The 16355-nt window shown below is 41.3% G+C and overlaps 1 protein-coding gene and 1 pseudogene across 2 annotated transcripts in view; both read left to right on the top strand.

Annotated features, from left to right (window-relative positions):
- Positions 1 to 483: 483 nt before the first annotated feature.
- Positions 484 to 7302, top strand: LOC128077845 (lipase member M-like; annotated as a pseudogene).
- A 2268-nt stretch (positions 7303 to 9570) lies between these two features.
- Positions 9571 to 16355, top strand: part of LOC128077823 (lysosomal acid lipase/cholesteryl ester hydrolase-like) — a 44895-nt gene continuing 38110 nt past the window's right edge. The window contains exons 1-4 of one of the 2 annotated variants that reach the window (XM_052677381.1): positions 9571 to 9676; positions 12234 to 12372; positions 14755 to 14869; positions 15759 to 15957. In XM_052677381.1, the coding sequence (XP_052533341.1) occupies positions 12241 to 12372; positions 14755 to 14869; positions 15759 to 15957 (446 nt within the window). In that variant the 5' untranslated portion in view covers positions 9571 to 9676; positions 12234 to 12240. The remainder of the gene's footprint in view (positions 9677 to 12233; positions 12373 to 14754; positions 14870 to 15758; positions 15958 to 16355) is intronic. The other variant, XM_052677382.1, reaches the window with a different exon arrangement.

Raw genomic sequence — 16355 nt, 5'->3', positions numbered from 1 at the left:
TATATGTACGTGTGTGTGTACATCAGATAAAAGGTGCAGCCTGATTAATCCGCCCATTTTGCAAGAGCAGGTCCAGCTTCTGAGTTTATTTTGTCTTACACCTTTTTAATTTCAGTGTCTGATTCATATTTTGGATACATGAAATGTCTGCAAATGATCCCGTATCTTCCTTGTTCTTATCAGTACTGAGCATCTTCAGATATACAAACAGTGACCTGAGGCTGCCAACCCACTGTTGCTGATAACTGGACTTACCTTCCTACAGATGTTTCCAAAACTTTACAAGAGATTCTCTCTTTACAGACAGGTGTGCTCTGTTCTTATGATCAGCTATCTCCCTGTAAGATGGTACAGGGCCAAATCCCTGCGTTGAATATAGGACAGCAATGTCCCTTAACTACCAGAAAAATCAAGAAATTTTATGAAATGCTGTTTTGTTTCTGATATGGCTTTTCAATTGCAAAACTGGCTGTATTTCTCCAACATGGACTACTGGTAGATGCCAGTAACTAGGTCACAAATCAGCCCAACAACAGCTTGGCCTTCATGTTAGCTGATGCTAGCTATGATGTTTGGATGGGAAACAGCAGAGGGAATTGCTGGTCCAGAGACATCAAAATTATTCCACTGATCAAGATGAGTTCTGAGCTTTCTGATACGTCAAAACATTGAGGAGTATATTAATTTCATTTGGTTAAATCAGAGATTAACATACATTAATTTTTAAAAAGCATTATTTACATTCACATCAGCTGAGATGTTCCAATGCAATTACAAGGGCTTAACAGAGGTGCAGACTAATCACCTCCTTTATTGCTAGCAGAGTTCAGGCTGGAGGCACAGCACGAGGAAAGCTCAGAGGGATCTGCACAACTTGTGTCCCAGCTATTCTGGTTTCGAAGGGTTTTTAGAAACACTGGCCCATATATTTGAACGACAAAAAAAAGAAAAATCACAAAAGATACAAAGCAATTTCTTTCTACTTATCTTAATGAACATTAAGATATACACTGTTTACTGGCAAATTGTGTAAAATGTGTGAATCCTTAGGAAGATCTCTGCTAATGTATCACCACTTGTTACAGTTCAACTCAATGCTCCTTGAAGTCAGAATCCTCTTGTTAATGTCAGGGATGAAAATATCCCAGCAAAGCTCAAGTAGTATCTTCTGCATCCAGTGCCCTTAAACACTGGATCTGAAACAGCTAAGTGATTCACAGAATACTTCATTTGCCAACAAGTCTGTAATAAAAACATAAATTCAAATGATATCTTAAATTATGCGCACTTCTCTTTCAATTTCCTACCTGCAGTTTTGATTAGATGGCCAATTTTGATCTTCCAGCAGCAATAAACTTCAGAGTGAAGAAGACTGGACAGGAAAAGCCATAGTATATTGGTTATTCACAAGGCACCATCATTGGTAAGTTACACATGGCAGACCAACACTTCAGGAAAATAGAAGTAAAGCCTAGTTTGAGACAATGTACCTTGGCTTTTTATCAGCTCTTTGCTGGAATAAAAAACATGTGATGAGCTGTTTTCAGCATATAGGCAGGTTTAATTTATTGTAAAGATGATTAAACCTAAGGGGTCAAATGTACCACAGCTGTAAATGCTTCAGCTTAGAATTATACCAGAAATTATTTTGAGCCTTTTTGTTCCTTTCAAGATGTTTGTGCTCAACAACTAGCACTGGCTAGCTGAAAAACAAAAAACAAACAAACAAAAACAAAACAGAACAAAACACCCACAAATAAAATAGGAAGAGGATGGTAGGAAGAGAATGGAAGGGAAGGAAAAGTTGGCCAGTTTGTGATACCAAATATATTATATATACACAAAAGGGATTGAGAGGAAGGAAAACATCTGTAACTCACAACAGTATACCAAACATGTGTGTACATCAAAGTATTTACTTACATTTAAATGAACTCAGGAGAAAATTGTAAATGCAAAACATATAAATTAATGTCTCTGAAGTGGGAAGTAAGACCACAAGCTGATACTACAAGGAGCAGATACTTCATACCAAACTAGGCTGAACAGCAGCCTCTGAAAAACTAACAAGGCTGCCCGTAGTTTTGAGATAGCAGAACAGTATACATAAATACTGCAAAACATCTGAGGTACACAAATGATTTTCTTTTCACTTTGTTTTTATTTCTTCAGCTTTCATTGCTTTTTCAGCAATGCGAGAACTGGCACAGAAAAATCAAACTCTTTATTGCTTTGGCACCTATCACTGCTATTAAGTATGCCAAAAGCCCAGCATACATTCCGGAAAAACTGCTCTGGGTATGTGGTATCTCAGCTTCAGATGTAGGATTATCTACACTTGTTTGCTCAGCTCTTAAAGGGGACATATAGAAGGTTTAGCACTTCATAAATTTTACCTATTTGCAGGTAGGTAGATTCACCTTATGATTATAGATCTTGCAGGACAATAGGAAAAGCTTTTTGTAGGACAGTAATGTGATATTGGAACAAGTTACCCAGAGAAGCACAGCAACACAGACCCTTGAGATCTCCAGCCTCCTTCTAGAAAAAGCCGCAGCCAGTCTGGTCTATTTCTTCTTGTAGGAGGCTTCCAGATGAAACTTCCAAAAGGCTCTTCCAAGCAACTTTTTAGTAGCTCTACAAACTAAATTAGAACTTCCTCTAATCTTCAGCTTTTAAAGGCATGAAAGAAGCAGGCTGAATGGCTAAGGATCTGCCAAGCTACCATCCAGGTGCAGGCTATCAGTAATTCCAAATTCATGGCCATAGAGGATACTCTGAGCCCAAAAGCCATTACCTCTCATCAGGTGTAACTTTTAACATCTTTTAAAGGCATGCCAGCCATACGACAATGTTCTGGGAATTGTAGGAAAAATGTTTCTTGATTTATCTTTGCAGATTTGGGCAAACTGAGCTAACACAAAAAGGAAAAAGGAGCCCAAGGAGGGTAGTGTGTGATGTTTTTTAGGATAGCACACACGAGGTTGGGTTTCTACACAGTCTTGGATCTGTCCACAAAATATCCAGTTACTTATCCTATCCTAATGGCAATTATCAGGTGCCATTAATTGCAGCAATAAAAAATTAATTTCTTGATGCCCAGATCAGCAAACACTAAACCAGAAATGAGTGCGCTCCTTAATTCGCAGTGATATGAAAATCAGAGTCAAATCAGTGTGGCAGATCATGTATGCAAAGCTACTTATGCATGGAATTATTTGCAAGCTTAGAGCTAAAATATAAATCAGAGTTAACATTTAACACATACCTTCATTAAAAATGATGTAACATGAGTTGGGCAATGCCTGACAGGCTGATGCAATGGAAAACACCTAGGATCATTCTTGTTTGTGTTAACATCGTCTGACAAAGGAAGAAAATATGAGAACCAACAAAAGATCTGGGTGAGAGGAACAGGGTCCAAACCTTTTTAAAGGAACATTTTGCAGTGCACATTCTGAAATGAATGCTACCTTTCTTTCACAGGGTTTGCTTGGCAAAAGAGAATTCCTTACCCAGACTGAATGTCTAAGGAGGCTGATAGTCCCTCTCTGCAGCCACCTTGCTTCTGCCAAGCTTTGTAGAAATGTCTTCTTTAGTGTGGAGGACTATAACATGAATTACATTGACATGGTATGTAGTGCTCTTACCAGTTTGAACAACAGTTTAAGCTTCTGCTCCCAAAACCTACCTCCCATCTTGTACAACGAAGCCAGAACTCTATTTTTCTGCATAACACAACAGGGAATAGTTCCAGTACCAGACAGTGCTATCCACTGTTTGCCTCAGCGCTGGCAGGGCAGCATGGCCTTTCTCCTCATAAGAACACTCAGCATCATCTCTACAACCCACAGCTGCCTCAAGACTTCCAAATAAATCACTTGCTTTGAGAGGAAGACTGTTGACTTTCCACCTAGCCTTCTCCATCTCAGATTCTTTCAGGTTCTTTATCATCCTGGAAAATGTTCTGATTGGCAGCTGTCCTTTTTCTGTTGCTCCAAACCTGATGCACATGGAGTTCTGGGGAAGTCTCTGATCACACCACTGTGCTTTCTCTTGGTTTTATTGGTACAAGATGCTGCTCTGGCTGCTTCTGATGCATAGCTGATTAGGAGAGAGGAAGAGAACATTCACTGAATATTTTCTTTCAGAACCGGGTCAATATGTATATTGCATGAGCTGCTGCTGGAACATCTGTGCAAAACATAATCCACTGGAGTCTGGTACAAGTGATCAAACTTCTGGCACACAAAATAAGTTCTAACCCCTGGTTGTACTCTGTGGAATGTAGGTAGCTGATATCTTGCTGTGAAAACTTTGCTCACTGCTAGGAAATACATGCAATCTGTTCTTCACAATTACTATCTCAGTTCAACGCATTGTTTTTCACTGATCTCTCTTTTGCCAGCAGAACAGAAATATCCTCTGTGACACAGGAACATGTGAAACCAACAGCGAAACACTGAATTCGTGCATGCTGAAGGTTGTATATGCAGATGTGTATAGCACTCTTTTTATTGCGTATCCAGTACCCTATATAAATGGTGTCTGCACTTCAGTGCAGAGCCTGCTGTAAGAAATCACCATTTATTTCTCTAATGTGGGGTCAAGAAATGAGCAGAGACATCAGGTGCTTTGTAGAATATCAGATTTGATGAATAAGGACCTTTGTATTTTCATGTCTTGTTTTCTAAGTTTTCTATTTGTGGGCAGAAATAGAACTATAAATAATAAATGGTTAATTTATTTACAAAGTACTGTCCATCACCAATGCTGATGGAATATGCCTGTTTCTCTTTGGGTTCATCATACAGGTTGTTGTATGCAGAGAGGTTTCATGGCAGCACTGCAGGCTCTGCCCTGCAGCAGAGCAGGAGTCACTTGCAAGCAGGGTGAATTTGCAGGAAAGCTTGTGCACTTTTCAACATAGCAAACACAAGAACGTATTGAGTTACAGCTGCACAGGCATTTACTCAAAATCAAGTAACACCTTGGCTGTGAATTCACATGGGATATTAGATGATAAGTTGTTTTCATAACCATTGCAGACCTGCAAGGAAGAAAGGTTACAGAGGTACTGTGAGGGAGCTCTGCAAATAGACTGAGGTTTAATTCAGCATCTAGTCATAGACTGGCAGGTACAGACATGCAGGAGTAATACTCCTAAGCTCTTGTTGTTATTGCTATTATTACTGTTATAGGAGTTAACAGACACCTTGCATCAGTATTAAATCCCACTGGTGGCTTCTCTTACAGTGGAAAAATGCATGCAGTAGGCATAGAGAAGGATCAAGAGGGGAAACCTAGAAGTGGTGACTTCTGTATTCAAACAGGAGGGAGAAGTGAAAACCTAGAAAGGAGCCACTCCCAGAGCTGAGGGAGAGTACATGACTGTCAGAAGAGGACACAGCAACAGCATGGAAGGGCACTTGCTGGAGGCAGACACTAATAGCAAGGTTACAGACTAGAACAAATTGCCTGTGAAAGCATCCCTAAATCTTTCTACAGGTGCGCTGATTCTTTTGACACTGATAAAAATATTCAACTCATTTTTGCTGCTTGAGGCTTTTAACTAACTGCTGTCTCTTTCATAGATCTTAAAAGAGAAAAGCTTCAGCTGAGGCTTTGGATTTGTGTCAGAGGCTTAGTAGGGAGAAGTCCCATAACCTTCCTGAATGACAGCTTTGTAACTACTCTTCTCTGGTTCATCCAATTAGGAAGCTCATTCAGGGAAGTTCCAAGCTTATGACTGGGACAGTTCAAAGAAGAGCATCAAGAAATACCAGCAGGTAACATTCAGTGAAATAATATTGTCACCCTTCGACAATGCAGAAGCACTGGGAAAGAGAGTAATGATGTATCAAGAGTCACAGTTTCTGAATACATGTAGAAGGATTTAGCCACCACAGTTTGTATTATGATTTGCAATTTGGAAGTTCAGAGAGAAAAATGCAAGCGTTATTGTTAACAAAAACGGGGAAAAAAAAAAAAAAAAAAAAAAAAAAAAAAAAAAAAAAAAAAAAAAAAAAGTAAAAGAAAGAAAGAAGAAAAAAATAAAAGGAAAAGAGATAGTAAGATCAAACCTTTTTTCATGAAATGGTCAATAGTAATAATAAGAAAGAAGGGCAGAAGAGATGGAAAATGAATTCTGAAAAAGAACATCTAGTGGGTCAGACCAAAGAGGAATTTTGCCTATGAGCATGGCTGACAGTTGCCAAAGGGAAATAGTATCAGGAAGAAGGCAAGTGGAGAGTCCTAGTGTGTCTAAAAGCTACCTAGATTCTGGACTCAGGAGACCTTGACCTTTCATACACCCTGAGCAACCTCTCCTCCATCCAAGACTCTGAGCCCATCCTTGACCCTCTGACCCTTTAGGTCTCCAAAACAGTCTGTAATTAGGAGTTTAATGTTATGTGTTTTGATGATGGCTTGCATGAAAAATAGCTTCCTTTGGCTTGTCTTGAATTTTCTTGCCCCTGGAAAGTCACTGGATGCCTTCTAGGTTTTGTGTTCTGAGAAACAATGAGATAATTACTTCCTGTATTCTTTCTTCATACCACTCATGACTGTTTTTTGTCTCCTGTCCCCATGCTGGCCCCTATTTTCCAAATTCAGGAATCCTGAGCAGCTTCCTCTCTCCTGCTACAGAAGTCACCTCATGCTTCTTTTCACCTCAAGCTTGTGACACCTTGCCTTTTCTAACCAGACTACATGCGTCTCCTGGGGCTGACCAGTACTCCAAAAGGAATATGTGAGATGAGGTCCAAGACAGAGGTTTATCCAGGCATCCTCTGTCTTGTTCTGGGCTCCTGCCCTACAATTTCCTACCTGAGAGAGCAAAGATCTAACTGCAATTGTTTGTCAGCTCAGGAGGTGTGTTTCTTTTGCCTGTATTGTCATCTGATCATTGCTGTGAACACAGACAGAAAAGACAAGCAAGGGCACTTCCCCGCCCTTTATCTTAGGCAACTCTACTTTGAACACTGACTGAAGAAAACACCAGATGCATGTTTAAAGGTTATTCGTCTTTACTGGACATTCATTCCAGCACTGCTTCATGTTTTCCAGGCTACTCCTCCTCTATACAAATTAGAACAGATGATTGTACCAACTGCAGTATGGACTAGGGGAAAAGACTTGCGAGCAGATCCCAAGGATGTGGCCTTTTTACTTTCTCAGATTAAGAGGCTCCTCTATCACAAGATGATTCCTGAATGGGCACACTTGGATTTCCTCTGGAGATTGGATGCACCTTTGTGTGTTTACAATGAAATTATTGATGTGGTGCAGAAGTATCCTTAACTCATAAGCAGTAGCCCTATCTGGCTAACTTTTTCTGAACATGATCACTGATCTCAAGAAGTTTTCCACTGATTACATAATTTCTCACTTTATTGGGTTGGCGGTTTTTGAAAGGACTGTATAAACTGAGATAACTCCAGCAGTTACAGCATTTATCAGTTTTATTATTAGTAAGATGATAACCAGAAAGAAAAAACAGAGTTCACACAAAATATTCAGTACTGTAAAAAGAAAAAGAAAAAAAGTTGGTTTATCTTCATTTGAAAGAGAGCCTTTCCCTAGGCTGGAAAGAGTGCTTTAGAAAAAGCACTGAAGGTGCTATTCCATCCTATTCCATCTCCTGTGGGAAATCTCTCTTTACAAACCTTGCAGCAGTGATGTAGTTATTGCATAAAAGCACTCACTTGAAGGATAGCCTCCTTGGTTATTAGGTTACAGTATTATAGCTTTGTGCGTCTCACAATGAAGTCTCATTAGTGGAAAAGAAATAGAGTGCACTCAGGGTGTCACTTTTTCAGTGTCACCCTCAGTCTCCATTTGAATCAAGCATCAAGATGGGTGAAGTATGGGATGTGAATCAGCAGTTACAGCTGTTGCACTAAGATAGTTTACAGGTGACATTATATAACTCTATGCATAAACCAAAAAACTAACCATGGCCGATACCACTTCTATCCCCTTCCTTACCAATACCACCAACAGGCCTGTTTTGCCTCCTGAGTTGAAGCCCATTTTGCTTCTTTGGCCTCCACAAATATAAAGTTTGAAAAAATCAAATCAAATTCCTTCCAGGCAGAGATATACCCTCCACTCAATGTAAATTCCAAAATAAAAGGACAAATGCATTGAAGAGAGTAAGCCCATCAACAGACTTACTGCTGGTAAAGGGAAATGTGTGTCAACTTGAGATCTAGCTTATGAATTAGGTTTAGAAATGGAATAGCAGTAGCAGAGCATCCCTCAAATTCACTTGGGAAAGAGACTGAAGCTATGCACCTATCTTGCAACTTGAGGGACCAAATAAGAGGCTGGGTGTTGAAAATTTTGCCATGGGAAATCAGTAAAAACAGGCTGGACAAGTGGTACTGGAAATATCACGGAGAATGTTGATCTCACCTTAGGACATGAGGAGCGGTGTATCATCACATTTCAGAGCCCTTCTGACAGAGAAAGTTAAGCTTTGGTGAAAGTTTATCATGCAGAAACATCAAAGCTATAGTGCTTTTCACTAAGAAATTATCTTTTTCATCATTCCACATAATGCTCTCATTGTGGTGTAAAGTAGATTTTTTGTAGTTTGTGTGTAGAATAGAACTGTTACTGTGGCTTCTCTGGTATCCTGTTCTTACATCACTTCTCTCCTTCCTCTGCCAGCTTACAGCATTGTATTAGCAGCTGAGAATATATATCTTTCATCTGCTGCTCTTCTAAAAGCTCAGCAGTCAGTCCATGACAAAACACAAGTTCTTCCAAAGATATTTATGAATTCATAGGCCAAAGGCCTGGTACTCAGGCATGAGGATTCTGCTTTGATTGTAGCCTAGGTGGCTGCCTTAAAAAAAACAAGGTGCCCTTCTAGTCATCATTCTAGCCATCAGTTTCAGTGAGAATGAGCCTCTGAGCTGACCACAATGAATCCAGCAGTCAGGAAGAGGTCCCCCAAAGATACAGTGTTTTCAAAGTTTCTGAAAATAGCTAGGGAGAAACAGTAACTCTTGTTTATTCTCTCCCTGGGAAAAAGGTTTTACAAAGTGTTCAAGCCTTCTTTGACATGAGAGTGTCTCTATGTGAGCCGTGTCAACTCTGAGAGCCTAATTGAGAATAATATGGATATCCAGAGTTGTGGTTCTCACTCAAAAACATGTTTAGGAATGTGTGTGCAAAGATAAATTTGAAGTTAACATAAATGCAGATCAGTAGCAAGAAGAATATTCTTCAGACAGTATGTTGTGAGAAATTAGACACTTCTTACTTTTCATCCTAAAATATTATATTTAAAGCAGTCCTCAAAGTGTGAAATATTACAGGTCAAGGTCTGCCACAGCCCAGGGAACTGGAATGCCCAGGTCCGTGCTGAATATCATAACCACTGGTATGTAAGCAATTGTTAACCTCTCCTGATACATGGTTTTGTGAATTTAACTGGAAGATCTTTTTCATCACAAAGATTTCCTCACTTCTGAAGCACTGCCAAATCAGCAGTTAAACATGCTCTACAATACATGCTGCCAACTCATGACACTCACTATCCTGAAGTGCTCATTGTGCTTGGACTTCCTTTTATTGGCACAGGTTTCTGCCAGTGAATCATTCCGCTGCTGGAGACAGACAAGGAACTGCAGCCGAAGACACAAGTAAGGCAGTCAGAGCAGAGGTAAGTTGCCTGTACATATGTGTTTGTGATCTCTTTCTCTGTTGCCTATCTCCATAAAGACATGCAGTCTTGGTTTTGTGCAGTTAATTGTAGGAATAGATGGCTTGTTTCCTCTCTTATCTGTAAGCCTATTGCTATGCATGAAAGTACATTTGCTGAAGTTGGAAGACAAATAAGTTCAACCTGCAGAGAAAAAAAGAAAAAGAGTGACTGTTTCATTTTCCTCTACTTATTTATTCAGTCTAAGAACAAGAGAAGTAAAGTCTGAGTATTGAAGCAGTGTATGTAAATTGGACTTTCAGTTCTTGAAGTTCTATGCATATGTACATTTTGTTAGTAAACCAACAGATTCTCATTTATATGGATAAATTTCTGAAGGTCTTGTAGCTCAATTTCACTAACTCTTAAAAGTCCAAAAAGATCTTTTAAGTGTTTTCTGACTTTTTTCCTTCTAAGTATGTTTCTTTTCTGACAGTTTACCATGTCCAGCATTTCCCTATGGTTTCATTTCTCTTGAAGTCTTTGCTCCTGAGGCTTACTGGAGCACTGGCCTGCTAAGACTGATGTTGCTTAGCCTGCTGCATCTGATTCAAAAGGTGAATACCTGGAAGTCTGTGAGGCATGCCAGCTAACCTATGTGATAATTGAGTGCTTTGAGAAAAAATTGCCCTAACAAGAGGAGTGATTTAGCCTCTCTATTGCCCCAGTATGACTTGCGAGAGATTTGAAAGCACGCAGAGACATTAGCAAAGTATTTTCTTCCCAAGTGAGATTCCACGTGCAGAGACAGAGAGCTGCATTTTTCTCCCACTGGGACAAAAACAACAGAAAGCAGAAAGGAGTATTGTGTTGACTCATTGTGTAGCTGGGAGTCTTCCTGTTTGGACAACAAAAATTAAGAAGTATTCAATATACAAACAGAACTGAATGGTATTTGTTTTGATGCCAAGTTTAAAGTTTTGGGTGTTTCCAAACTCTGCTTCATTGCAGTTGTCTGATGACTCAGGAGGTTTGTTAAGTTTGTTCAGTAAAATTTGAAGGTTAAATTGAAGATCAGAAAAAGCCAGAACTACATTTTTCATAGGAGATTTGGAGTGCAAAAATCTCTGGTCTCAGAAAGACTTGTTACCCAAGCCTGATTTATTCCTAATGCAGATGGGTCTGCTACGAAATTCCCTCATGAATCCTGATGACCAAGCACACATACTGTGGCTGTCTTGGAGCTGTATGAATGCTGGTTAGCTGGCTAGGTCACTTGTGCTGACTGCTCAGCTCATTGTAGAATATGTCACAGCTGGAACAAATCCCCTGCATAGTCCTTCCCCTCAGGAGTAACTGGGAACCCTATTACTTCAGAGGCTCAGTGTTGCATTTAGCAGAAGTTCATCAGTGACATCGAAAGATAATAACAGGATTGACAGAACGGTGAACAAAGTTAAACATCCACAGTGACAGAAGCATGCCCTGTTCTGAGGAAACCAAGCCTACAAGAGCCATGATGTCCCCAGTCACCACTAGTGCGTCAGTCTTACAAGAAACCTCCATGAGCTGAAACATTGTATTGCATTACTCATCACTTTTGTCCCAGAGATCCTATTGTTGAACTTTAGGTATTAAATCTGATCTTTAAGATTGTTATCCACTTGCAGAATGACTGCTACTTATCTTTTTCAGCCCTTATTCTCCCCTCACACTGGCAGACACAGCACACAATCATAATTAGATATATTGAAGCTTTTCCAGAAATGTAAGTCCAATCATGAGCTACATGGATGAATCCTTTTTGTAAATTTCTTCACATTGGAAAGAAAATTCCTATCCCACTTATTTACAGCTCTTTTGTAGGCAAGAAGCACTGAACACAACAAGTTTTCACAAGTATTTCTTTTGCTATCCAAACAGATTCCACTCACAGTCCCCTAACCAGTAGCTTTCTATGACACATGGTATGCTCTTCCCTCTTCTAGGGAATGTTGGAAATAAAATTTGTATGCTGACAAAAAGTCCAGGGAGGCTCACAGAGGGAAATGTTCTACAGTCATCAATTGGGTTTGGGGAAAACAAAGACTAAAGCCTAGAAGTATATCTACTGTAGGAGGCATCAGCCTAAACTGTTTCTAGACAGACTGCACTCTCCAATTTCCATTCAGAATAGCTGCCATGGAGTCCAGCCTGCAAAGAGCAAGGTGTCACCTCCCCACAACCAAGACAAGATTTTCAACGACAGCTGCTTCTGAGAGAGAAAGGATAGAGACCCCTGGCAAAACACTGTCAGTTTCCATTGCAAACTGCTCTAAAAATGAATACTTCCATGGTTTCTCAGTGGTAACAGCCATCAGTTTGGGAGACAGAAACTCTGAACTAGCAGCAGAAAAAATGAGGGAAAAAAAAGGAAGTTAGCAGAGAAGGCTCTTGGATGAAGTGGCAGAAATGGGCTAGTGAAGAATACTGTTGTTATGGTAAATGGATGAGTCAAGCAACTCCATATGCAGGACTTCCATGAAGTCACAGCTCTCTCTTCCTAAAGCAAGCATACTGCATCTGTTCTTTCACACAGACCCAACATGTGGTGTCTCCTTGTGCTACTGTGTTCCCAAGCCGTTGCCTTTTCAGCAGGATTCACAGCACTCCATGCTCTGAAATCAGAGGAAGGGCTGCACAGGAAGCAACGCAACCCTGAAGACCTCATGAACGTTGTAAGTTGCCTCATTTTCTCTGCATACCTTCTTAACATGTCTTTCACAGCCCCACTACCCCACTGTACTATCTCAAACAGGCCATGTTAAAGTCCTAAAGAAGGGCCCCCTCCCTATTGCCCACTTTCCCAACCTGCCTTTCCCAAAGCCACTGCATTAGATTCAGGACTGCAGTGAGGGCCATCTCCGAATGCAGTGGGGACAGACATGATTTGTGTGCACTGCACCAGAACACTGACACAGCACTGGAATAAAGTGTGCCTGCTCCTGCTCTTGGCTCAAAGGCCCAGCAACTCCCCAGAAGCTGCTGGAGAGCTTGAAGATCCAGGCCACTGAATTTTAACCTCAGCAACAGCTGGGGTGTGTCACACTCCAGTGTGTGACATACCCACAGTGTGACTACTGTGGGTAGTGCACACAATATGCAATTTCAGCCTGAACAATAGGATTTCTCTGCCTGTATTTAGGGTGAACCCTAACAGATACGTGACAAACACATGGCTTATTACTGTGACTCTTGCTTGCACAGTCACCTCTCCCAACACACCTTGATGTCTCCAGCTAAAGCTGCACACAGGAAAAATTGAACTGGGGGTGTTAGTTGACAGCCAGTTGAACATGAGCCAGCAGTGTTCTCAGACAGCCAAGGCCAATGGCATCCTGGTTTGTATCGGAAATAGCACAGCCAGCAGAGCAGAGAGGTGATTATCCCCATGTACTGGGCACTAATGAGGCCACATCTCAAGTAGTGCATTCAGTTTGGGACCTCTCACTACATGAAAGCTGCTGAGGCCTTGGAGTGTGTCCTGAGAAGGGCAACAAAACTGTGAAGGGTATGAAGCACAGGTGTTATGGGGAGCAGCTGAGGAAAATGGGATTGTTGTCTGGAGATGAGGAGGATATGGGGAGATTTTATCTCTACAACGGCTATGGCGAGGTAGGGGTCAGCCTCTTCTCCCAAGTAATAGCGATAGGAGAGGAGATAATGTCCTCTAGTTGTGCCAAGGGCGATTCAGGTTGGATATTAGGAAAAAATTGTTCTTAGAAAGAACGGTGATGCACTAGAACAACTGCCCAGGGGGATGGTGGAATCACTGTCCTGGAGGTGGGTGACTAAATAGAAATGTGTAGATGTGACACTGAGGGACAGGGTTAGTGGGCATGGTGGCGATGAGTTGATGATTGGACTAGATGATCTTAGTGATCAATGATTTTATGATTCTACGCTCAGTACAGTGGCAAGTTCTGGGCTCCATCAAAAGAGGGGTGGCCAGCAGGGACAGGGAGGTGATTGTCCCCCTCTACTCTGCTCTTGTGAGGCCCCATCTGGAGTACTGCGTCCAAGTGTGGAGCCCCCAGTACAAGAAAGACAGGGAGCTGTTGGAGAGGGTCCAGAGGAGGGCGACTAAGATGATCAGGGGACTGGAGCACCTCCCTTATGAAGACAGGCTGAGGGAGCTGGGCTTGTTTAGCCTGGAAAAAAGAAGGCTGCGGGATGATCTCATTGCAGCCTTTCAATACCTACAGGGAGCCTACAGAGGGGAGAGGAATCAACTCTTTGAAAGGGTTGACAACTGCAGGATGAGGGGAAATGGTTTTAAGTTGAGGGAGGGAAGATTTAGGTTGGACATCGGGGAAATTCTTTACAGAGAGAGTGGTGAGGCGCTGGAACAGGCTGCCCAGAGAGGTTGTGGATGCCCTGTCCCTGGAGGTGTTCAAGGCTAGGTTGGATGGGGCCCCGGGCAGCCTGGTCTAGCATTAAATGGGGAGGTTGATGGCCCTGCATGTAGCAGGGGGGTTGGAGATTGATGATCCTTGAGGTCCCTTCCAACCCTGGCCATTCTGTGTGATTCTGTGATTCTGCAAGGGAGGTTGAACCCTTCCTTCAACCAGCAGGTTCTCACAACACTAAGTACTTCAAGTACTGTGAATTTGTAGTAGGCTTACATGGCTTACCTAACCATACTTTGGCAGGAAAGGACTCATTATACTACAGACAACATTTTTTGGCATAGTCGTATACCGATACTGGTGCATGTTATTACTCTTTAGAAAAGTACCATCTGTATCAGCCTGGCACAACACGACAGATGATCTCCCTTGGACTTGCTGTGAGAGTTTAGGTAGTCTCCCTTGAGGAGACAGTACCTGAATACAAGGAAACCTGACTTTTCAAACTCCTTTCCCCAGTCATCACACTTTACAAACATGCAATTGATTTGTTACCTTTATTTTTAGACATGTGTCTAGTGAGGAGATGAAAGCTTTCAAGATTTGCAATGCACTGAATGCTGAGTGCAGCCAAGAGCTACCTGCCTGCCTTCCTCTGCTTCAGAATGGGATGGTTTCCATGTTACTAAGCTCTCCTTTGGCTTCCCACAGAGTGAAATGATCAGGTATCATGGATACCCATGTGAGGAGTACGAAGTTACCACGAAGGATGGATACATACTTGGTGTTTTCAGAATTCCCAGTGGGAGGAACATGCATAATACAGGTGTGGCATACATAAGGAAGGTCTGGGATCCAACTCCTACTTGGGTGCCCCCATCTTTCACACTTGCGTGTGCAATGCCATGTTCCATGCTTTTCCATCTCAGCAAAAGCAGCTAGCAAGGAATTCTGAAACCATCAGAATCCTCACATTCAATGTCTCTGTAATTTCAGACTTTTCCAACTTTGTTACATTCCAGTTTTTCCCTGTCACATGTGTTGAGAAGAGGGTTTTAGAGAGATTTACCATTAACATTCTAATATAGACTTAAAGTAGCAAACAGAGGCTTGCCAACTAGTTAGGCACATCAGTAAGAATTCTCATTTTTCTGAAAGACAGATTTCTTAAAGGTGATAAGAAATTAGGTTATCATGGAAGACCAAATGCATTTCATCTGAATAGCATTAAAAAATTCAACTTGGAATTCAAGATTCCCTGGATTTTGCTACTTCATATATTACTCCTTAAAATTATTCTATAATTTGTTTTGAATACCTTCCTTGGAGATCTGGACCAGCCTCACCATCCTCAAGATAAGGCTGATCAAACTTAGATTGGCAATCCTCTCTTCCACAAGCTGTTCTGCCTTCAGTATTTTTCATCTGTAGGTAGATGGTTTCAACTTGTACCTTGACTGTCCAGAGCAAAAGTAGATGGGGAACTGGCCACCTCATCATTTTTTTTTATTTTTTATTTTTTTTGCCAGTCCTGACATGAAATGGTTAAACTGCTTGCATGGTACAAACCCTTCAGGTTTCTCAGCCCAGTATCTATGCATAATTCTTATGGAAGCTTCTTAAAGGAAAGACTTAAAATCTCTCACAAACTAAACTCTGCACTCAAATTAATATTAACCACTGCTCCAATATAAGAATATTTTAATCTTTTCCAGGACAAAAGCCTGCAGTCTTCCTACAGCATGCTTTTCTAGGAGATGCCACCCACTGGATTTCTAATCTGCCCAACAACAGCCTGGGATTCCTCCTTGCAGATGCTGGCTTTGACGTCTGGTTGGGAAACAGTCGAGGAAACACCTGGTCTTTAAAACACAAGACCCTTAAGCCCTCCCAGAAAGAGTTCTGGCAATTCAGGTATCATGGGCAGGGGAAATTACTCAGGATAGAAGGTCCCAAGGGTACTAGATAGCTTCATCCTGATGGGATTTTTGCTTAGCATCAGAAAACGGTCTACATAGTCCAAGAAGAGTTAAAAAGCCAGACAAAGAAGGATGACCACTGGAACTCATGGTTGGGAACACTGGCTGAGGAAAAGATTTCAGACACTGGTAAATGAAAGGGGATGCTGAGGAAAAGGGAGGCAGCACTAAGGAAAGGAGATCAATAAGCTCAGCTGAAACAGGTTGAGCAGCCTCATCTGGAGATCCCTGATCTCTCACAGCTGAAGTCAACCAAAAGAAATGTATTTTGTAACCCTTGCTAGTGAAAGCCCTGATTAAATTCACTTTCCCAAGGGCCACATATGACAGTTT

This window comes from Tympanuchus pallidicinctus, unplaced genomic scaffold, assembly GCF_026119805.1.
Source record: "Tympanuchus pallidicinctus isolate F22 unplaced genomic scaffold, pur_lepc_1.0 scaffold16, whole genome shotgun sequence".
NCBI classification, from domain to species: Eukaryota; Metazoa; Chordata; class Aves; order Galliformes; family Phasianidae; genus Tympanuchus; species Tympanuchus pallidicinctus.
The sequence above is the reverse complement of the archived record's forward strand: the minus strand, read 5'-3'. Positions and strand labels throughout refer to the sequence as shown.